A 24,630-nucleotide genomic window follows, 5' to 3' on the forward strand; every position below is an offset into this window, starting at 1 on the left:
ATATAAATGAAATTATTTGTCGTAGTCATTCACAATGCACATGATACAATAATTCCCCTATATAATTTTTTTTGAAACCAGTTGTACTCATAATATGTTATTATTATGAAAGATAATTAAAAAGTAAAATATAAACATATTTGTGATCTTGTACTTGACCATCAAGTATATATACTTGATCATGATGCGGGCCTATAACACAAATATGTTTATTTTTTTCAATCACTTGTCATATGATAATTAGATCATAATTAGAACTGTTTTCATATTATTTGATAAAAACTAGGACTTTTGATTTGAGTGACAATTAAACCTTTAAAAAATTATACATAAATACTTTTTGTAACTTTTTTAAAAAATTTTTAAAAAATCCTCTTAACTTGATGGCTAAAAATAAATATAAATTAAGTGTTAAGAGCTAAAAAGTATAAATTATAGATGGAATAAAAAAAGATGTAAATTTATGAGACTTGTTTTACAAATCAATATAGATATTAATATCAATATAATATTATATTTAAATAATGATTATTAAGATTTTTAGTTTATTAGTTCAACTGTCTTATAAATATATATTAAGATTTAGATAAAAAAAAAATCTCAATCTAGCACGAAAGTTCAGCTAGCCTGCCCGATTTTTTCCCCAAAGATAGCGTACAACCTGATGAGATTTTTTCCTCGTGAAAATTCTTTTGTGAAATTATTGTGGACCACTTTTCTTATCTTCTGATGTGCTAAGATATTTTTTTTTGCATTACATGATCATCATACTTTGATTAAAGTTTCCAAGCTAGAAAAAATCCTGCATTGAAAAGCTATTTATACCCCCTCCACTAAATATTAAATTATGTAGAAACCGAAAATGGTTATACTTTTATTAAAGTCTATTTAAGAAATGATCACGGACAGGGCAACAATAGGTTTTGTGGATTCAGATGTAACAATCTAGTAATATGTTTTATTTTTTTCATATGTTTTTTTAACGACAAGTTTAAATCACTTACAGACTATATATTGAAGTATATATCGTCATGCCATTAATAATACCACTCAATCATATCCCCACTAAGTAGCAATACTTGTACACCAATTTTATCTTGCCCTAAGGGGGAAGGGAGTGAAAATTGAGTAAGGGGGTGATACCAATGGGTATTTCAGTATTTGTGGTAACACCATCACTATCTATTTGACTCAAGTATGTGTCTTTAGTTACCAATGCTACTAATATGAGTAGTTTTTGGTAGGATTATGATATGTTAATTTGGATACTTTCATCGGTGACCCCCCCTCTCTCTCCCCTCCCCTGTATCGTAATTCAAATTTGTGACCCTTTACGAGAAAGAGGTTAATTGACCTATCTTGGTGCCTAAACAAACGTAAACAAAACAAGTTCCATTAATTCGTATGTATTTGTTTACACCAAATTCGAACAACATATAAGAAAACAAAAGTATCTCAATCAATTGCTAATAAAAACACAAAAGACATATGATGCAGTAATCCACCTCTGCACCACAATAATTCCATGATCCATTATAATATTTTGGAAATCACGAAAACAAAAACACGACTAATAAAAGACAACCACCAATAATGTAAAAAAGAACAAAAACAGCCATCAAACTAACTAGCTTTTAGCCGGCCGGAGACGTCCACACAATATCTTTAAGCGCCGGCCGGAGCTCCTTACAGCAGAAGTCATTATACTCCAACGTATCACCACTCGATTTATTCACTTCCACCACCAACAACGACGGCGCCACCGCCCGAATATCCGCCTTTATCCCCAACTTGCCTTTTCTCCCCATCTCATTTCCTTGTAGCATCAAACTAGTTTCATTTCCACGTTTCGTAACGCTAAATTTCGTTGCTCTTGCCATCGCAACGAGCTTATCCACCACGGTTTCGGCCGGCTTAGTTGTCGCGAACCGAATTTCTTTTTTTTCTTGGCGTTTTTTCTCCTCAAACAACGGGGACAAATCGAATCCTTCGGATAACGAGATTATGTGAAATGCGTTTAGTGTCTCATCGTCCGCCTCGGTACATTTCATATGATCAAAAACAACATTGTTTTCGACAAACAATAATTTTGGTATTTGTTTCTTGAACCATGAACATTCGTTGATTTTTGAAACGGATATCCGACAATCCGGATTCGGGTCAAGTAATTTTGTAATTAGTCTCCTCGCATCGGATGAAAACCACGGGGGACACCTAAAGTCCCCACGGTAAATTTTCTTATACATGGCTATTACGTTTTCGTCTTGAAACGGTAAAAACCCGGCTAAAAGTACATACAAAATAACCCCACATGACCATAAGTCGGCTTTCGCACCATCATATCCTTTTTTACCGATCACTTCCGGCGCGACATAAGCCGGTGTTCCACACGTTGTGTGTAACAATCCGTCTTGCCGGATGTGATCGGCAAAAGCACTCAGACCGAAATCGGTCACTTTTAAATTGCCTTCTTCGTCCAGTAAAAGATTTTCTGGCTTTAAGTCGCGGTGATACACACCGCGACTATGACAAAAATCTATAACAGATATTAGCTGTTGGAAATATCTTCTAGCCACATCTTCTTTCAATCTCCCTTTCTCGATTTTCGAGAAAAGTTCCCCGCCCTTGACGAGTTCCATGGCGAAATAAACTTTTGTTTTGCTCGCCATGACCTCGTGAAGCTCGACTATATTAGGATGTTTAACCATTTTCATCACGCTGATTTCTCGCTTTATTTGTTCCGTCATACCGGCTTTGATTACTTTTTCTTTAGCCACGACTTTCATTGCCACGTTACGCCCGGTATGCACGTCTCGCGCGTGATACACCTTGGCGAATGTTCCGTGGCCTAACTGGCGTCCTAGCTCGTATTTTCCATGTAGGACGCCGTTGGTTCCATTTTTCTCTATAACCACCATAATTAATTTGTGTATACTTGATTAAAGCAAGTATATCAAAATTTAGTAACGGATTAATTTATAAGATGGAAAGGTGTTTGCGATGGCAATTTCTATCGGCGAACGGCTTATTAAGACGTTCGCCGTTAGATAGCCGCGGATTTGATTTCATCTCTATGCATTCCCTAATAACCAAAATGAAATCACTCACTTGTGTGTTTGTAGCTAGGGATTTTGGTTGTGGCTGAATTCTTTCGGAATATATGTTTTTGAGAAGTGCCTTTATATAGGCAAGTTTTGATTGGGAGTGAGACAATTTTGTTAGCCGTTAGATTTGAATGATTTTGATCTAATGGTAACATATGCACATGTTAATTATATATTTGATTACACAAAAATACGAATATTTTGAATACTTATTTTAGTTAGGAAAATTATATAATGAAAACAGCATGCCATGGACAGATGCATGTATTACTATAAAACCAGGAAGGATCATTATTAAATTACAAATCATGAGTATTAAAACAAATTAATTGGATCTTAGTTGGTGATCCCACATGGATTAATATTAATTGTCTTTTTAACCACTGTGTTGGCTTTTTATATGAAAATATCACAGCCAACGGCTATGAATTAATTCGTGTATAATAATATAAATATTCTCATGTCACTTTGTTTATTAGTTTTTTAGTTTTTTTATGCAAATCATGTCACTTAGTTTGTTGACTATTGAATCATTGCATGACTATACAAATATAATTTAAATTTGCAAAATAAAAAAAACGGATATCAATAAACAATGTGTAGTATCTTATATGAGCTTTCAGAATTTCACTAAGGATAATCCCACTTCCTACATTTATAGGAGTGAATTATTAGAAGGTTTTTGAAAGTCTTAGGTTTTTCATTCCAAACATGTGTCATTCAAACACCGCATATACTGTTCAATTGGATGTCATCTTGATGTTTCGAATACTAACTGCTAACTACTAACTCGTTGTTAAAAAAATAATAATAATATCTTATATAACTTGCTAAAATTTTGCATTTTCTATACACAGATATATAGATAACTAAAGCTAAAATAATTTAAATGATGTTTTATAAATAAATATAAAGGAGGTATATAAAGGAAGTAAAATGTTAAAGATATATAAAGGAGATAAAATGTTGCCGATATATAATACTTTTACCTGAAGATAAAGAAATTAAACTACTAATAAATAATAAAACTTCCGATAACAATAACTGTTAAAAAAAACGTGGTATATATAAGTATTATTGGTGTATGTATTATAAGTAATGATATATAGTGTATGTCACACAAAAAAACCATACATACATGTATATAAACTTAGTAAAAGATAATTAAACATGCATACACGTTTTGAAAATTATATATCAAGTATTATTCGAAAATAAAACTGAAAATACTTTTGTTAATCTTCTAAATAATTAACTTGCTTTGACAAGATGTATAATCAATTAATTAATTAACTTTAATCAAATAAGATACCCATTCTAGCAAAGCTAGCACATTAAAATGATATATATCTTAGAATTGAACACGGATATTATTTTGTGTGAGACTAGTGTCGATAAATCGATACCAACCTCTTGGCATTGAAGGTATTTGGTGGGTCTTGACTTCATATCACGCCGAAGTTCCACACCACCGTGAATTGGTTGTGTCGGCTCATTTATGAGAGTAACGTACAGTAAAAAATGTTAGTAGTACGCACTTTCAATGCTATCCATACGTTTTATACATGTGTCGCAATTATTTAATTAAGTGAAGCTATTCAATTGAAACATCCTCAAAGTGACCTTCCGTGCATGTAGCTCTATGTTCTTTTTGGTTTATCTATTGATTTGTAATACAGATTTTGTCCAAAACTTTGACCAATAATCATACTACTTCACATTTTTGAACTTCTTCTTAAACAAAAATATACGAGTATATACATGTATTATCTTCCTCGATTTAATCCAGTTGATGTTGGGGATACGCAATTCAACAACGAACAAAAGCGGATAATATACAATCACTAAAGGCGCGATACGCTTTCAGATTGAATCAATTATGTGGTTCAATCCAAATTATTCAACCGGATATAATCAGTGATTAAGAATTTTCTGTATGATTAGTGTTGAGTTTTGGGTGTGAAATCAGGGAGAGAATTCATGAAGAATTCGTATATTGCAGAATTCAGAATAATGGGCCAAAAACTGTCTTTAGACTATTTGTAAAGCTTAGGTGAAAATGATGAAAGTGAAATGATATGACAAATGACTTGAAGGTGAAAGCTTTAAAGTTAATAGGTGAAACTTATAGGTGAAGATGGGGTTGGCTAAGCATTTCACCAAGTGAAAGTCTGCCACTTTTTTATTTTTTTCATAACTATTGGTTGCAATGTAGGGCTAATAGGAAATATATATTAATATAAAATGAATTATGTTTTTAAATAAATAAAGATGGGGTCCAAATGAAAGGTGAATGGTTAAGGGAAAAAAAGAAAGTGAAAGATATGAGATGGTGAAACTGACGTGGCATGAAAAAGTGTAGGTGAAGAAGGTGAATGGTTACAAATAGTCTTATGGCAGTTAAAATCGTTTTTGCTAAATTGACAAAACCAGTCCCTCAGATACAGAAAATTAATTTTTTGAGACGTTTTTGTTATAGCAATTTAGAATAAGGGCTCTACCACTTGGACCCCGCTAGGGGCTGCCGCCCCTTGGATCCTGCCCCGGACCCCGTTCCTTCACCCCTAAGATCATAATAAATTCATATAAACGTGCACTCCACACCACCAATCTTATATGATGTATTATTATAATTAAATTATCAATTAACTAAATTATACTAAAATACCAATAGTCGATTGATGTACATTAGATAAGGGTGTTAACCTTAACCTTTGAGAGATGATTTATTTACTAATTACATTGCTCTCTTCCTTTTATCATTATGTGTCGCCTCTTTTCTCTAATTATATACAGTATCTCTTTTATTTATGATCTTGATTATTATGGTTAATTCAAGATCAAATTTTACGACATTTCTTTCATATATTTATTATTTCTTTTTTAATATATATTCTTGGTTTTCCAAATAGTTTTACTACTGTATACTTTTTGTGTGTGGTTGTAACTTGTAATTAAGTGGACTCAATTCAAGCCATACAAGATATACAGTTATGAGTTCCAAAACATTGAATCTCTTAGTCGATTGGTGGAACAAGCTAAGTAGCTTCTCTTTATACAAGTCAACATTTCCTTTTATATCGAATTAGCAACGAATAGCTTCCCACAAAATCAATGTCGTAATACGTGGAACTGACTCAAATTATACTCGATATATGTGATAAAGATGTGTACCAAATAATCTAAATACCAACCCAATCTTAACTACAATTATGGATGTTCAAATAAGTAGTAATAGCAGACTCATTTGAAGTTACTCAGGTTCAGGTTTGTTTAAATGCCACCACTAGTAGCAGTTGAATTGTAGGCATCTTAATTGGGGAAATGATAATTATACCAATATTTTTGATTGATTTAACACTAAAACATCATTTACTGTACAGTCCACTATAATATAATTGTGATAGATGTATGAACTTTTGTGGTATGAATAGTAACTCCCATTTAATTATGAAGAAGTTTATAATCATAGACTTATTTATCTCATAACATATCATTAGTTCATCACAAATCTCATGTCACAATGAAAACTAATTAATTAGTTCATAAATTTAGTATGAAATTATATTATCATCTATTTACTGTCATGATTTTTATGTCGTTTTAATTATAGTTGGACATGGTATATTACCCTTTCTTGAGTTACTAAAGTAATGCTTTTCTTTATATAGAAAGAAATATATCATTGCTATCTTTAATTATACTTTGCCAAATATTACCTTGACTGCATATTCACTTATTACAAATAACATATCGGAGCATTGGCATATGATCTTATAAATCACATAACGCAGAGTCATTCAGATGAACATCATGAGCTAGTGAGTATTCTTTACATATTTGGATGAGTGGTATATTTAACTTGTTATAGGAAAATGATCAATCCTCCTAATTTATCCTCTTAAATTTCATCTTAATGATATAATCATGACACATGTTGGCTGTTGCAATCAAATTAAGGATGAGATTATGAGAGAAAATAGTGGATTACACTTGGGCACTTGGCATTAAGTAAGGTATTAGAAGAATTATTAAGAAGATGAGTTGGAAGGATTAATCATTTTTCATTTTTTAAATATTATGTTTGGGTTCAACATCATTGTTTTCTTCATATACTCATTTTTAATTACAGAGATAAAATTTTAGCAATAAGTAAAATATAATACCGTGATAATTATATCCTTCAAGGTATTAATTAGCTTAAATAGCTGCTTGACAATGACCATATGAATGTTCAAGCTAGTAATATATTTAAACAAGATAATTTTTTATGTATAGACTTTACGAAAAGACAACATATTATTGAATGGTTTGATAGAGACTATGTGTTTGTTCTGTTTTGAATTTATGTTATTATATCATATCATAATCATATATTATATGGAGGTACTTCCTAGCTAGCTCAAGTGGTTGAGCACCTACTTTACAAGCGGGAGTTTTTGAGTTCAAGACTTGAGAAGTACATAGGAAGTCCTTCAATGAAGGCTTGACTTGGGTATACTCAGGTTCAAGTCTGAGGAGGCAGGGTTTACCCCTATTGATCGTCGTGCCTTCAGGCGGATTAGTAGGGGGTCCCCCCATCGGGTATCTCTCTAGCGCGGACCCGGTTAAGTCAACGTATGCTAGACCTCTCGTTGTCGAATCGCGACACGAAATTCTCTAGCGAAATTCACCTTTCAAAAAATTATATTATACGGAGTAGTATAAATCGACCAATAATAAAAAAAGTTGAAAAATATTATAATAGTACGTATATATACTAGTTTTGTACCCCGTGTATTTTTGTGGGATATATTTGTATGTTTTGAAAGCGATACCATAAACATAACATTTTAGATATGTTTGTATAAAAGTTATCAGCACTATCTAAACAAACCCAAAAAAAAAAAAATGCCAACCGAAAATTGAAAATGTAACCAACCAAAACCAGTCCAAAGATACCAATATTATTGTTTAGCTTTTAGACATGATTAACATAATATTATTGAAATTTTAGTAAAACAAAAGTTTTAAAAAGTTAAGAAGTAATATCCCTGCTGGCAAACACGGGTTAATCTCCTTGTTCACTTCACTACAAATTCGAAAGGGACATGAAAGCTTTAAATAGATGACTCAGAAAGCAATTACTTTTGAACTCTAATCTTTACACTATATATCAGATAACCATTGCTTACGTTTCAACGATAAACTTGAATACTTTTGTCATGACATAAATTAGATGCATACATACATATGGGGTGTTTGGCCTAGCTTTTTTTTGAAAGTTTTTAGCTTTTTTGCTTATCTTAAAGAAAAAAAGTCATTATAAGTGGGGTTTTTGGGCTTATGCTTTTTAGCTTTTATAAGCTACTTTTTGATAAGCTAAAAATCAAAGCTTTTTAGCTTTTCTTTCTATTTTCCTTTCAAAAACTAAAAGCTAATCCAAACACTACATAAGAGCTTGTAAACTTAAAACAAAAAATCCAAAAGTTACTTATATTTTATAAGTATAAGCCACACAATATAAGCTAGGCCAAACACCCCATAATACATCCCATAGAGAGTTGCACCATATGCTTTGTCAATAGTTAATTAATTTGTAAGATATTTTCGTTTGTTGTATTCAAATTCACTAAGACTACCCGCAATGCTTCAATTGAAGAGGAAACATTTGGTGAGGTGAATGAAACATTTGGAAGGATGGAGTGGAGAGAAAACCTGAAGGGGAAGCACGTACTTGTCTAAGTGCACTCAAATACATCCAATAGTAGACCCCACATTAATTAAATATGCTTTTTTATTAAAATTAAGCCACATGCTTAATTTTAGGTTATGGTTTAATTAAGTTTTATTTTGAACTTTAATCTTAGTTCTAATATAATTTGAATATTTGTATTTTGCCATTTTTAGGCAAATGTAATTTTTTTTAATGAAATGCAAGTTTAATTTTTATTTAATTTTATCTTGTTTTTTATTGTTTATTATTTAAATATATTTTAAAAATTTTTTACTAAATATTTTTTAAAATTACAAAATAAAAGTTTTAAACCTAAATAAAAAAAGAAATGATGATGTGGAAGAGAAAGATTGCATGTGGAAATGATGTGTTGGAGTTAAAAAGATGAGAGAAAATACATGTAAGAAGAATGAGTAAAAAGTTGATGTGACAGTGATGACTAGGATGCATGTAGTAAATGCAGGTCGTTGCATTGCGGGTAGTCTAATAACTATTATTAGTATTTCAACCGAAACAAATGATTATGATTGTGTATATTTTAATTTCACTCATTTACGAATCAATTTATATAAAAAGAGCTAGACCAGTCTATCTAATGTTTACACGACAATATTATTAGCTAGTTATTTGTATCAAATTTAACGTTTAATTAGTTTATACTTCAAAACTTTTATTAAAACCGTTGTCCATTATCATGTTAAAAGCTCCACAAAATTATGGACGCCACCATATATATGTCAGTCTACCATTATAAATTGTATGTGTTTTCTTTCGATACAGCCGTGAAAGTGTACTAAAAACAAATACTCACTCAAGTTGATCTTAACTTAAGGGGTCAAGTTAGAAGCATCTTAACCACTAAATTAAAATTAATGGTTAAGATATAAAACAATTTTAAATCTTAACCAATATTGATTCTAATTCAATGGTCAAGATTTCCCCAACTTGGCTGGTCAAGTTGGAAACTTGAGGGAATCTTCATCCCTAAGGGCGCGTTTAGTTGCGGGAAATGTAATTTAGTTTTCTATTCTTAATTTTTTAGAAAATAAAAGGAGTTTTCCATCTCTAGATTACAAATCAAAATTTCAAAAACGCGTTCGATACCAGAAAATGAAAAACAATATGAGGTTTTCAAAATTTAGAAAGTGGAAAACAATAAAAAAAAAAAGTGTTTTTTAGTTTCTATAGAAAAGTGGAAAATAATGTTTTTTGTTTCCATGGAAAACTTTTCTAAAAAACACAATTTAAACGTGTTTCTTGTTTTATATATTTTCTTAGAAAATGAAAATAGAAAACAAAAAAGTTATCTTGAACTAAACGAACCTTTAGTATCTAAGCATACATAACTTGGATTAACCAGAATATCAAGGTGACCTACTGGTCCATATGAGTCTTCACAAAAAGTTGACTAACAATGGGATTATGTCAAGTGTCAACAGACCCTTATTCTGGAAAAAAAATAGGAAAGAAAAAACGTACAACCCTTTTTATTTATTCGAATATTATCAGATAAATATTTTAAAGATCGATAATTCGAATATTATCAGATAAATAATTTAGAGATCGATAAGAAAGATGTAAAATAATATACATTCTTATTTCTTAATCACGTCAAGGTAGCAATGGTTCCAAAATTTTCTTATTTAGTATGGTGAAACGATAAGGATACCAAATGCTCGTATATGGACAAATCAGTGTGAACACTTTATTAAGTTTAAAACATGTGATATTTTAGGATGCCGGTTTAGAATGTAATACACAACTTGACATGTTATCTAAGACGACTATATATAAATGTATAATTATTACTCTTATATAATTATGATTTTTATTTTATGAACAGCAAAAGTATTTTATTAATAAAGAAGACCAATCTAGCAAGATGCTAGAGGTCAAAATACAATAAGTACAACACTAATGATTTAGACTTTCCACATAACCATAAGACTTAGCTTTCCGAAACTTTAATTGTTAGAATTGCAAAAAAGTTAAAAAAAAATTATGCCAATTATAGTGACCCGAGACATAAGAAAAAATCTCATCAACAAAAGTTAAACTATTGGTTTTCACTTCGTAATGTTTTTTTAAAAAGGACTACTCTTAGTTACAAAGTAGTTTAGGAGCTTCAATTCTGTCGTCATTCATTGACCCATCTCGACCCATGGTTCATATTTATTGAGACCTAATGATCCTTTTTATGTCATTCGAGTAATATGATTCAAATGAGTAAACAAAAAATAATCCTCAAGTTCATTATATACTGGTATTAATATTTAAGGTAGAAAAATTTTTTTTAAAAAAAGGACTACTCTTAGTTACAAAGTAGTTTAAGAACTTCAATTCTGTCGTCATTCATTGACCCATCTCGACCCATGGTTTATATTTATTGAGACCTAATGATCCTTTTTATGTCATTCGAGTAATATGACTCAAATGAGTAAACAAAAAATAATCCTCAAGTTCATTATATATTCGTATTAATATTTAAGGTAGAAAAAAGTAAGTAACTGTCTAGTGCTGCCTCCCGCGGGTTTTGAACCCCAATACCTCGACGGTATATGAGGGAAGTTAAGATGTAGGCAGACCTTACCTCTACCAAAGTAGAGAGGCTGCTTCCAGTTTCTACCTAAATGGTAGAAAATGCCCTCCAACCTTTGCATGGGATGAGGATCAAACCCATGACCTCTGTCTCCAGAGACAAAGATGTTTACCACTGATCCAACCATGCTGCTTTTATTAAATATTTAAGGGTAAACCTAAATTAAATATTTTGAAAAGTTCCTAGATAGTAGATACAAGGCTTAAAATGTTTGAGATGAAAATCTAAATTCTTGAATAGGATAAAAATTATTGAGTTAAATACTTAAATTATTATGTGTAAGATCATGTATAAAACCCGTGACCCAGACCGGGACCCGTCCGAACATTACCGGAACCGACTCACTCGATGAAATAACATGCCGGGTCATGGATTTGATATAATGTTGTTACTCCGCCAGGTTTCGGGTTGGGTTTTGATAAGTGAAGAACAAAAGTCCCTTAAACCCAAAAAGGGATAATGGGCTGGGTCACTAATGTGTAAAATCTAGTCTTAAATTTATAAACAAGAAATACCCTAGAACTGACTACTACACACTCTCGGGCAGTAGACCCGTTTGTATGCAATATCCAGGATCAAACACAGGGACTGATTAAGAGCAAGCGAGTTTTAAGTAGTTTAGAAAAGCTTTGGATTTTAAGGACTCCCGTCACATTGGATTTTGAAGAAGTTAATTAGTTAACAAAATTAGTAATTCCGAAGAATTAAACGAAAAGAGATTTGATTTATATCAAGATTATTTAAAAGATCATCTACCTCGAATCCATGACACTACAAATTCAGGTTGCACCTAAATGAAGAACCAAGTCAAATATGATTAATTAATAACCGGGAACTAAACAGAGACTCACCCCGTACCCGTCAAGTTCGTTACTTTATTCAATCCTCTTAATTAACTAGTTCCATTATTAAGACCGGTACTCCGAGATGCCTTTCATAACTTTCCTAGATAACTAATTGTTTTGGTTATTTAGATAACAATTGTGTCTATTGATTGTACCCAACCATTAACCCGTTAACTCTTATTAACTATTAATTACTTTCTACTGTACCCGTCATAGAAACAATCGTTTCTAACCAAGCAATCAAAATAACTTTTACACAACCTAAGTTACCACTAAGAACATGCAAAAACTATCCGCAATCAAGAGTTAAATAACAAAGAATTAATAAGCTAAGATCTCGACACAACGTTAAATCAAATCAACTTGAATTATAAAGTTAGTGCAACCATCATTCAATTGTATCACTTCATCTTAGTAGATGATTAAAAATTTAGCTACTCATGACAAGATTAATAAGACTAACAATTATCGAATAAATAATATCCATAATAATAATAATTGTATAGTATATAGTCTTGCAACTAAACAATAAAAACAATAAGTAAAAAAAAGGGAAGTCGAACGAGAACTTTAGTTACGCGGGTGCTGCTAATCGACTATGGAGAAAAATTAATAATTGTCAAGTTATTCTTTCTCCTCCTGCCTTCGTACGCCCAACCACACCTCACGAACTCTCTTTCAACCGACACCCCCTACGAGCCGACCACCTCTGCTCTCAAAATCCTCCTTAAAAACTCTCGTCCCCACCGAAAGCAAAAAACCTTCCTAATTAATTGTATCGATTCCCTCCCATTAAATATATATAATAGATGAGTTTCTTATTAAACTCGATTGCCAAAGTTTTTCCATACTAACCGATTTTGACATTGCTACGTGAACTTCTTTCCAAATTTAATTTCAGCCAAAAGAGTTTTAGACTCTTTTACTTTGAAATGGGCCGCTGAAAAAAATGGGCCAGGGCCCTCTAACTTGTTTCTTTTCTTCTCGGCTGAACACACACGAGACCACCGCCACTTTTGGACTTGTGAATATTACTCCATATTATTTGTTGCACACTCTAGCCTTGTGTCACCGTCTTGTGTCTTGTAAGCACCATTTAACCGAGTCATTTTTTCTGTGAACCTTTAACAACTTATGCATTACTTTCTGATGTAGTAGAATTCCAAACAAGCTTATATCTTCATCGTTTTCAAAATTAAAATTTATTCAACACAATTTCGTCGTCTTTCATCCTATAGACTTATAATTAAACAATTCACATATTAAGTATAAAAGTCTATAAAATTGACAATAATACAAACATAAAATAAATAAAAGAAATGATATCGCGTAAAATAAATATATATAAAATAGGCGATATCAGTCACGTTCGATTTTGTTGCTTTGCCGATTCACGGGTTTGCATGAGTCGGACCGAGTTTTGATCCGTGCACATGTCTAGTAGAGAAAATTTTCGATACAATACCGTACATAATTGTTTAGCATCGGAACCGGTTATCATCAAAAGTGGTATACCGAATACCGTACCGAAGTTATGGTTTCGTGTCCGGTATTTTCGGTACCAATAATGCTTAAAATCCAGACAGTATTAGATTGGAACCAAAACTCTAACTCTTTCTTTTAATATTTGTTTTTCAATTAAACATAGAAAACCGTAAACGCGTTTTGATCATTGTTTTACAAAGAAAATTTTCGAAGAAAACAAAACAATGTTTCACTTTTCAACGTAAAAGTTGAAAACGTATTTGATAATTTCTCGTACATATAAGTCAAATTTTAGCTTGTGACACACATAAATGCATAATCCATTTGAGGATAGCCACTCAAGTACGTACTCAACTTAATTTAATAAACAAACTTCGTTTATGAAAGATATCATACTGACGATGATGGCGATAACAATAGCGGTGTGACAATGGTGGTGGCACTTGGTCATGATGTGGTGATGAATGCAAATTTAATTAATGTAAGGTATCATAGATATATTAGGTGAAATTTTATGGTGAATAAAGAAGAAAGTTAATATCCTTATTATAAGTCGAATAGTTTAAAACGAAATGGATAATTTAATTTTAGGCGTAAAGATATTAACTCTCAAATGAATTTGCTGGTGAAGCAATCTATAGATAAATATTCCGTCAATATTCGACTAAATTTATTTCATTGGTATTAAAACAAAATTTTCAAGCTGGAGATTTATATTTCACAGTAATGATTTTTTAGCGTAGTTGAAAGAGAATGAAATTTTTTTAAAAAACATAATTTTATGATAGGAAAAATAGAATATGTTCAATCCCAAAACAGATGGACTTTTAATTCTTATTTCTTGTTTTTAAAATAGTTTTTCCAATTTTTATTTTTTATATATAAAACTGAAAAAAATTATTCATTCTGATAAGAAAATTTTCTTCATATTAATGAAAGAGAAAACCATTATTTGAAAGTTGTTTGAATCTTCATTTTGATAATTAATTTTTTTTCTTCATATTAATGTAAAAGTTATCTTATTTCTCTCACTAAAATATGCATATTTTTTTACCCTAATTCAATCCTTCGCTTGTGCAATGCACAACTGATCATATATCCAAATGCCAGCTAAGCGTTTAAATTACCCTAAACCACAGTATGTAGCAAGCTGGCAAACAAAAACTACCCTAAAACACGTTTAAAGTACACGTGTCAAACTCCAAACAAAAGGCAGGAAAACTTGAGCAGCTACTTAGTATTTTTTTTAGAAATCTAACGTTTCTAAAGATATGTCTAATAATAAGGATATATCTAATAATAAGATGATGATATGTGAAAAAAATCAAAAAGTAAAATTAAAAAAGAAAATAAAATAAATTCAAATATCAAATTTTAAAAATTTTAGGTTAATTTTTAAACATATAATTTACTTGGATTAATCATTTTCTTTTTTTGTTTAATGAGAAATGACTCAATAAGCGATAAGTATGCAAAATATAAAACATAAAACATGTTGTGTAAAGATAGATATAAAGATTTCATCGGGTTATATATGTTATAAAGTGAAGTGATTGAAATCCTTAAAGTAAAAATTAGTGATTCGTTCCTCATGTAAAGCTGAAGTTTTTTATTTTATTTTTAGTAGTAAAAGCTGAAAATCTTTCTTTACCTTTAATTAGGATATAAAAAGTCTATTACTTAATCTCTTATATACATATCAACGATATAAAGACTCAATATTCATAAAAAACGACATTGCGAATTACTTGCTTTCTCTATATCGTGGTAATAGGTAACCTCACTCCGGCGACTTTTTACCACTTTTTCTATTTAGATTGCATATCATTCTAATTTCTCTATCTAATAATAATAATATTATTCTAGTAAGTTAAAATTGTTGTGTTAATTTTGTAAGTACAGAGGAAAAGTATGAGGCTTGCTAGTTGCCAACGAACAGGAGAAAAACTGAAAAAGAATTCTAGAATTTTCAATAGAATTTTTCTTCTCCAAAATATACATAGGGCAAATATTTGTTGGTGGTTTTAGCAACTCGTTCGTAAATTCTTTCAACCTGCGATATTCATTTCACTATGGTTCAAAAATTATTTCCATTACTAAAATGGCATAAAGAAACGCCAATAAGTGCCCTATGTGCGGACTCTTCATTATTTTTTACTCGTAGTTACCTAATATTACCACAAGCCCCTACTATGATAGAATCAAGAAATGAAGTTTTTCATCTTTGAGAGATGAAATTTCATCTAGCATCACAATTGATACAGTCCGGGCACCTTGAAATTTACCACCACGATCAAGCCATCCGCGGTCTCAGATTCACTACCCTCTTTACCGGGAGCGAAAACATCATTGGCATTAGGAGATACCTGGTCTACATTCTTCTTGTATTAAACGGATGCTTTCAATGGTTATTACTTTTCTTTATTTTACCAGTTTTACCACCCCACTAATAATGCTAAAGATCACCATGTTTCGAAAATGCAAAGGTGGAATAAACTGGTATCAATAGAAGGGCTAACATAGTCTCAGATTCAGGTGCCGTCGATCAACACAAACTTTTTTCTCAAATGAAAAACCAGTTCAACACATGTTCTGATTCAACACTCTTTACACCGTAACTAGTTTGAACATCAAGTGTCGGCTCTTTTGAGCTAACCCACTTTTTGAGTTCTAATTTCTAAAACATTGCTTTTGCTTCACTTCAATAAACAAAATTCAACAACTAACAAACTTAAAAACTATACTGCATCAGCTACTTTGTTAAGTGTCTCTTAATTTCACATTTCTTGATTAAATAAAAAGGAAAACCTCATCTAACCTTTAATGCAGCTCCACTTTCCTGTGTATTTACAAGCTGTTGAGTGCGGGAAAAAATATACTCACAACTCTGCACAAAATAACGTAACAAATAAACCATCTAATAAAGGAGACCACGGTTTTTAATGCATGTATTGTATGGGTTCTATAAGAAGTTCATAACCACATCCCATGCCTAATAATCATGAATAGGTTCATAACCACTTGGATTCTATAAGAAGTTCATAACCAAATCAAAAAATCAGCTTCAAAGAGAATGGGTCAAACGGCAAGTCAAAATGCATTCTTACACCAGTAAATCACCCAAATCACTTCAAACAAATGCTTAAATTTTCCTAGGAGTAAATTTTGTTAGTATATCTGACACATTAATTTCTTATATACAGGTTCAAAAAATTGTACATAAAGTGTCCCTGTTCAACCCACTTTTGACCTCAAATTTCTACATGTTTTACTAACCCAGCACACCTAACCCACCCATTTCGGCATCTCCAATTTATGATGATGCATACATGTTTGATTTAGTAACAATGAATTCGTATAATATATAAATTTACACTTGGTCTCAAGTTTCAGCAATCAACGAGTAGTTCAATGTAAGGAAAAGTACAAGAGACTGACCTTAACCGGAAATCCCTAAACGCTGCAACCCTTTACTCTTCTACTGTACAAATTTACATTTTAAATTTACATCCTGGAAACGGCCTTCATCATCATCATATAGGGCAGGAAAACTCATGACGCTTCATTGTTTCCATAATACTTTTTAAGCAAGACCGAATAGGAAATAGAACAGTTATTTGCCACTTTTTAAAGGAGATTGTGGTGTGTGTTCTGACTTGATATGAGGTCGTTTTAACTTTTCATTTGAGGCTTCCTTCTCCACCTTCTTCTTCTCCGCCTCTAACTGCTTGGCGTTTTCTTCATGAGCTTGATTGAACATTCTCACAAACTTCAGCATAGTTAAAACAACTGAAAACAAAACGTAATTATGGAACAATAGTCACGAAACTATAAATACATAAACAGATACATATAAGATGTCAAAATCTGTTATATTCATCAAACACAGTAACATACATTGATGGTTTATGTAAATTACCTTGCTCATATGGGCAACGAGCTGGATCCTCACCAAAGTAAAGAATTAAAGCATCTACATTTTTACCCTGTAAAATAGCATGGATCTCCGCTTACATATGTGAAATCGCCAAAACACCTATTTGTATATCCTATATGATATTTGGAGCCATACCACAGCAGAATACAAAGATGCCAAGGATCTTACTTCCCCTTCTGCTGAACAAAGGAACTCCTTCAGAGCCTAGCCATTAAAATTAGGTTTTTGAGTCAAGTACACCAACAACAAAAAATTAATGAAACAAATTGCTATGCAACAAATTCTATGATTCGTTTCACCATCGTCATCAGAATAATTTCCCGTTAGATGCTTATGCCTACACGACAATTTCGACACTTTTACTAGCCAATGGTTTGACTTGGATTATGTTCTATCTATAACAGGTCAAACGGGTGACATAACAAAAAGTAACTATCTCGGGTCAAACCAGCCCATTAAAAAAAAACTTCCCTTTGGTCAATTACTACAACCAGACTGATCTGACCGGCTGACCAATTCCACCTTAACTTATATCCGATAAGTAACTCCTTACTCAAGGCATATGAGCTTCATTGTCTAAAGTAAGGTCACTTAATAAAATAGCTAGAGAAGTACCCTTGTCAAATTTACCTTTCGGAACTTATCAGAAACAGGTCCATCATTTTCAGCCATTGACAATTCCTGGACGACTTTCTCTAATCCTTTGCTAATAGCTTGCATTTCCTCTGCCAAATATTTCAGTTGAATCTGGACAAAATAACCAATAATGAAATATAAGGCAAAGCCAACATGGTTATAGAATGTGAGGAGAATTCTAACAATATTGATTACTTTTGCTGCAGGTTCCAAACTGCCAAGATCCTTCGAAAAATCAAGGACTTCAGGTAGCTTGTCAGCAAGCACCTACATGTATCCAGCACGGGTAGCATGAACAAAGGTAAAGAAAGGAAAAAAAAAACTAGACACGTATATTCTAAAATCATGAAAATTTCGAACAGATGACGTCAACTTAATGTGCGTTGACGAATTAATAAACTTAAAACCAAAATTGATTATATTTTCATAACCTAAAGAAGGAAAACAAACCAGTACCTTGCAAAGATAATGCATGAGAGTCATTCTATTATTCCTTGCACGTGTTTCTGTAAGTTTTAGGAGGCTATCCAGCCTGAACCCAACAGCAGAACCTAAAAGATAACCAAACCTAGTTAATGAAAGTCTAAAAACAAAGACCTGAAAGCACTAACCACCACAATATAGTCTCAACGAATTAAAAAAATGGAACGATTAGTTTGTTGCCACACCATAAATAATGATTACAGATCCAACGAACTGAACGAACAAAGTAACTCACCCCTCGCAGTCCCCTGGTTCAGCGCATTGCCCAGAGAAAGAATTGTTTGCATAACTCTCTTTAATTTAGCAGAACTCCTGGTCTGACAGAAGCACCATCAACATCCATAAGATGCAACTTTTTAAAAGAATGATATTGTCATAACTAAGTGCAAAATCAATATAACTTGCCTCTTCTACTGCCGAATTGACAATGTTTAGGCTATTCCTAAGATCAGAAACCTAAATGCCGATTATAAACACGACTGTTAGATCAAAATTAGACCTAAAACAAGCAGAGAATATATGTCATGATATCTCCTGACCTGTGCCTTAAACTGTAACTTAAAGGAGAAAACTCTGAGCTTAGATTCCGTACGTGGAACTCTCATTAGCTCCAAGAAGAACTGAAATCCATTAGGCTGAATTAAACCTTGGACATGTTTCATATTACTTTTGCCCAACTCATTGTCATGACTAACAACGAGAAAGATGAAAAAATGTACTACAAACCTGTTCGCACTTGCCCAGTTTATCCTTCTCTCCTTTGTAACCCTAAGCATAAAAGCCATTATTTATAATGAATTAAGGCTCCGAGTGCATTATTTGTGTGTGTGTGTGTGTGTGTGTGTGTGAGAGAGAGAGAGAGAGAGAGAGAGAGAGAGCATCAACAGATTTACAGGGCGTATAAAATCAAATAGATCTGCTTAATAATGAGGACTTAGGGCCATCACCCACATAATCAGGGTTTAATCTTTTATGCAACCTTTTAAACAGCTAAACTGAAATGTTGTACCTTGAGCGTCTCCATCTCCTCGTTTGTCGGACAAAACTTTATAAGGTTGTCCACTTGATCTGCATCAATTACCGACTCTTCCAAATTAAGGACATAGTCCTGTCAAGATTCACAAACTAAGCGCCATTGAAAGAGCATTGAAAAAGCAAGTATGTTTTAAGTTTTATTTGTTTCCTACTGGTTTAAGGGGTGAATGGGAATGTCATCCTCCCTTTGTAGTAGTAGATTGTTGTGTAAATATCGTTTGGAGTAATATATTTCACCTTTTCACCCAAAAAAAGAGCGTTGAAAAAACTCAATTTCAAATCTTAAGCATCTACGTCTTGTTCTTTTATGACATATATGATGTTTATGAACTCATTCACTTATTTGAAAAAACTCTCATTGCTAATAAAAGGGGGGGTATAATCATGGGCATGTGTGTAATAAAGTCAGAGATACAAATTTGGGAAAATTTAAACAAAAAGATACAAACATTCTAGTTGCTTTTTGTATTTAAAACAATTGTCAGTTCTTTGTGTTTCACACATACAACAACCATAATTTATAACTAAATACGAGTATTTGGCCTTACCATCAATTCATTCAGTGGTATTCTGACCTTTGAAAGCATGATCTCACAGTTATATGCCCTCCTGTGATCGATCTGCAAGAAATGCAGTGTATAAATAATTTTATGCGCAAAGATATGAAGCTCATCCCATGCGCAGTTAGTTATCGCAACAGTTTCCAGATAACTACGCTTCCAAACGTTCCATTAGAAACCAATGTTGACAATGATATATATAGCACTTTCACGGGTTAGTCTGATACATAAATATGATGAAAAAGCTAATATATACCAGTTTCACTCTTTCTGGTCTATTAGCTACAGCTGTCCGAGATTTTGATTTTGCATCCCCTTGTTCTTTTGGGTTCGTTGCTGAAAAGAGAGACTCAAGTTCTGATATATCAATCTCTGGTGCCCTGATATGCATGGAACATAAGAAATAACAATTATATCAGAAGATAAATGGGGACCATCATCTCACAAGAGAGGGGGAGGGGGGGGGGGGGGGGGGGGGGGGGGGGGGATCTTACTTTGCCGCTTCACCAGATTTTTGAGCCTCGGCCCACAAGCTCCCTTGGACTGCTCTTGTTAGCTTTAGCCAATGCAAAGGCTTCAGCTTCTTGCCTTGTTGATTTTTCAAAGAACCAGCTTTGGACAAAGCACGACCCTTAAACAAAGGTGGTGGAGAAGGACCTCCAGAAACATTGCCTGCTCTTGATAGGAGTGGCGGTGGGGGTGGAATAACACCCCCGTTCACATTGCCATTAACAGAAGGGATTGGTGGAGGTGGAGGCGGTGAGCCTAAGAATTTAAGAGCTGGGATAGGTGGTGGAGGGGGCAACGGTGAGAAGACTATTTCTTCTGTACCTTCCGTTGCAGAACGAGGTAGGGATGCTGGAGACGGATCTGCTCTCATAACTGGCTTGTGTTTGACTGATGGGGGTGGAGGAGGAGGCAGTGGTGGTGGAGAGGGACCGGTTCTCATAACTGTCTTGTCTTTCAACGGCAGGGGTGGTGGAGGAGGAGGAGGAGTTGGCAGTGGTGGTGGTACAGATGCTTTAGTCCTAGTCGATTGGTCCTTCAACGGAGGAGTTAACGGGGCTAGTGGAGAAGGGAAGTGTTGAGAATATTCAACCTTATTATCTGGTTTATCCTTTTCTTGACTAGGATGGAGGATAGAAAAGAGGAACGCGGACTCGGTTTTATGACCAGTTGGAGGAGATCGGCACGGTTCAAGTACAGAACCTCTTTTGTCCCTCAACAGAGGGGTTAGAGGGGCTGTAGGAGTAGAAGGTTCAATTGTAGTCACCTTAGTATCCTTTAATGATGGGATGCGAGGAGGTGGTATAGGTTTGACCTTACTATCTGCAACTTCCTGTGATTGTTCACTAGACGGAAGATGAGGCTCTGCCACTGGAGACTTTTGGTGCATGACAGCCGACTTCTCAACTGGAAGTGAAGGTGACTTTGGTGATGATGGCGATGATTGTAACTTATGTGTTACCACATCACTTATAGGTCCAAAAGCTTGGCCATTAACCTTTTCTCCACCATGGTGTTTGGAAGCAATTTCCAACTTTTCTTTGACAATATCTGATGTAGCTATCTGGTGGAGAACATTTAGGGCGGCTTCACTTTTAGGGTCTAGCCAATCGACACTGTTAAACATCTCTTGAATCTTACCAAATGCTTCTATAGGAAGACCTTCCTCTTCAAAACCAGCGAAATCTACTGGAACTGCAGAAGCTGCAGCATCCATGTCGGAGAAAAGAAGCTTCATCCAAATATATTGGTTACAAATACATATAGGGAAATGCAATGGATGTGCATGAGTATGCTTTCGTACAAAAAATATGAATCATTAATAGAAAATATACCTCAGCCCTGAAATCCATAGGAAATAAATCCTTAGCATCCCAAAGAATATCAATTTCATCACGGTTGAGTATTAAAATATTTGACCTGATAAATGCTGTGTTAAACATGGCACGATACATCATCTTTTCACGACCTACATCTCCATTTAAGCTGATACACTCCAGCACAATGTCACCTTGTAGATGGCAATTGATATCAATTTTAACCAGTTCACATTCTTCCTGCAATAAGAGTAAGAGGTAAGAATACCCATACCAAGATTGTGAATGCAATCATGTGATATTTCTTATAGCTTAAAATCAAAAGAACAAACTATAGAAAATACATATCTGACTTTCTGAGTTCTCAGTTAACATGTTATACAAGATGGAGTATGAACATGACAAAATTATCTTATAAATTTTCGGGACTAAATTTTGTAAGGTAGGACATGTCATTGACTCATTTCTTCACATTATACTACTTTAAATATATGGAAGTAAGTTCTGTAAAGTACAGTAGTGTGAGATGCTCAGGTACATGCAAATACATATAAATCTCAGTATCATCAATAGGACATAGACATGATAGAGAATGAAACGGTAGCAACAAGATTAAACTAGATCGAGATGATGATGTACATACATAATTACAGCTTTTATACAATAAAAATCTTGCCTGTTTGTAGTATCGGACATTCTTGCTCCTCTCTGAGGTTGAGAACAGAAGTTTGGGAGTTTTATCACTAGGAAAGGAAGGATCTTGTCCATAAATCCTGAAAATAGGACAGCAACCACCATTTCCATCGAAATCAGGAATCATTCGGATAATCACACAATCCAAAGTGAGTGCCCTGACCGATGGAGGCCATTCTGTAGTAACATTCCTCCTTGATACATATTGCAAGTACCTCAGCTGAGAAGGTATGGGATTCAAAGGCGACAATAACTGCAACAGTTCACACGGAGCTTGCTTATAAACCATGTCCAGCGTCTTGTATTCCCCAGTGTACTGCTTTTTGTAAATCAAGAGTGCAGCCAACATATAGGCCAAAACCGGCCAACCACCCCGCTCACAATGCATCAAAAGAATATTTTGCTGCCCAAGGGAAAGCCAGCTTTCACTTGATCTTAAGAAATGATGGATTACCTCCATCGGGAGCAATGGGCAACCTTCGTACTGCCTCGGGTAGTCCATAATGGTTAAGTCATAATCCCACAAAGCAGAGGCAATCTGGTTTGATTCTTTCTCCCCGAAGTTAAATATCAGAACAGAAGCATCTGGATAATGCTCCTTAAGCTGACCAATCGTGTTTCCCATATAAATTTTATAATTTTCTGGTTCTCGAGCATCCGTAGTGAAACAGCAGTCAAAGACTAGATGCAAAATGGGGAAAACATCAATCTATCAATGCAGAAGATCAAAGTTCATAAGGAAACTCAACCACACAATATCTAAATAATGACAGTATAGTTTAGGATTAACTAACAGTCTAACACAAACACCATGGTGGTAGATCATCTTTTTACCAATCCTATAGAAAAGAAAGTGACATATCACTCGTTTTCACAACCCAATTAAAACATGACACATCACCCCTGTCTTACATCACCAACGGCCACCTCAGCATCTGGATTCGCAGGCACCACCATTGCAACCGTTGCTGGCAGAAAATGACCTAATACTGTCTGTCACCTTCATGTCGCGCCGACAGTGAGACAGTATTCTAGTCCAACGTAGAATCTCTAAACTAGGGGAGGTGTAAATAATCATTTAGTTATACCAATTTTCCAATAATTTGTGATTTTGCAAACGCCGTAATCATCATACCAATTAAAAAGACAGTCCCAAACACCCTGCTAATCAGTTCAATTAGTCTACATAAATCTTGTTACACCTGATCGACCTAACTAATCTCTCACTCAACATATCTGAGTATTGATTGCTAGGGCACAAATAATGATCACGGCTACTAGAGTTGAATTTGTCTAAGTTAAAATTTGCAATATATAAAGTAAGTTTTTGGATAATCAAATCAAATACTAATTAAAATGAGTAGCTAACAATTCTTGTAATAAAAAACAAAAATATATAAATTAAATATATAATCATGAAAGAATAGTACTCTTGTAGAAGTAGAAGAAGTACCATAAAGACGTTCAGAGATCTCAACAAGTCCATCAGGAGGTTTCTTGTAAAACAATTTACGTAACAATGCCATATTTATTTATATATATTTCCAAACTTCAACTAGCTACAGTATGATTACTACAAATTACTACTGTATTACTATATATGGAGTATTATATACTATGTATAAGTAATAAATTACTCTACTGTTAAAATATATGAATCATGTGTGTAGATTTGTTATACATATATTAAGTTAACTTTGTTTGTTGAAAGAAA

At 33.4% G+C, this 24,630-nt stretch overlaps 2 protein-coding genes across 3 annotated transcripts; both read right to left on the reverse strand.

Moving 5' to 3' along the window:
• Positions 1-1,377: 1,377 nt before the first annotated feature.
• Positions 1,378-3,157, reverse strand: LOC122596065 (CBL-interacting serine/threonine-protein kinase 6-like). The gene has a single exon (XM_043768577.1). It carries the CDS (start codon positions 2,916-2,918, stop codon positions 1,635-1,637), a length of 1,284 nt encoding a protein of 427 aa, XP_043624512.1. The 5' UTR covers positions 2,919-3,157; the 3' UTR covers positions 1,378-1,634.
• A 13,128-nt stretch (positions 3,158-16,285) lies between these two features.
• On the reverse strand, positions 16,286-24,630 carry LOC122597899 (formin-like protein 13). 2 transcript variants are annotated; one of them, XM_043770483.1, is made up of 18 exons: positions 24,370-24,616; positions 22,900-23,597; positions 22,242-22,463; positions 20,895-22,138; positions 20,657-20,780; positions 20,389-20,460; positions 19,815-19,913; positions 19,532-19,573; positions 19,345-19,425; positions 19,211-19,261; positions 19,041-19,122; positions 18,779-18,873; positions 18,518-18,589; positions 18,317-18,433; positions 17,822-17,890; positions 17,669-17,735; positions 17,188-17,538; positions 16,286-16,636 (listed from the first exon to the last, which is right to left on the reverse strand). In XM_043770483.1, exons 1-17 carry the CDS (start codon positions 24,440-24,442, stop codon positions 17,363-17,365), a joined length of 3,384 nt encoding a protein of 1,127 aa, XP_043626418.1. In that variant the 5' UTR covers positions 24,443-24,616; the 3' UTR covers positions 16,286-16,636; positions 17,188-17,362. The 2 variants fall into 2 exon arrangements, with proteins under 2 accessions (XP_043626418.1, XP_043626419.1); XM_043770484.1 differs by lacking the exons at positions 16,286-16,636; positions 17,188-17,538; positions 17,669-17,735; ... (1 more) ...; positions 18,317-18,433; positions 18,518-18,589 and having other exon boundaries at positions 18,782-18,873; positions 19,041-19,117; positions 24,370-24,630.

This window comes from Erigeron canadensis, chromosome 4 (genome assembly GCF_010389155.1).
Source record: "Erigeron canadensis isolate Cc75 chromosome 4, C_canadensis_v1, whole genome shotgun sequence".
NCBI lineage: Eukaryota > Viridiplantae > Streptophyta > Magnoliopsida > Asterales > Asteraceae > Erigeron > Erigeron canadensis.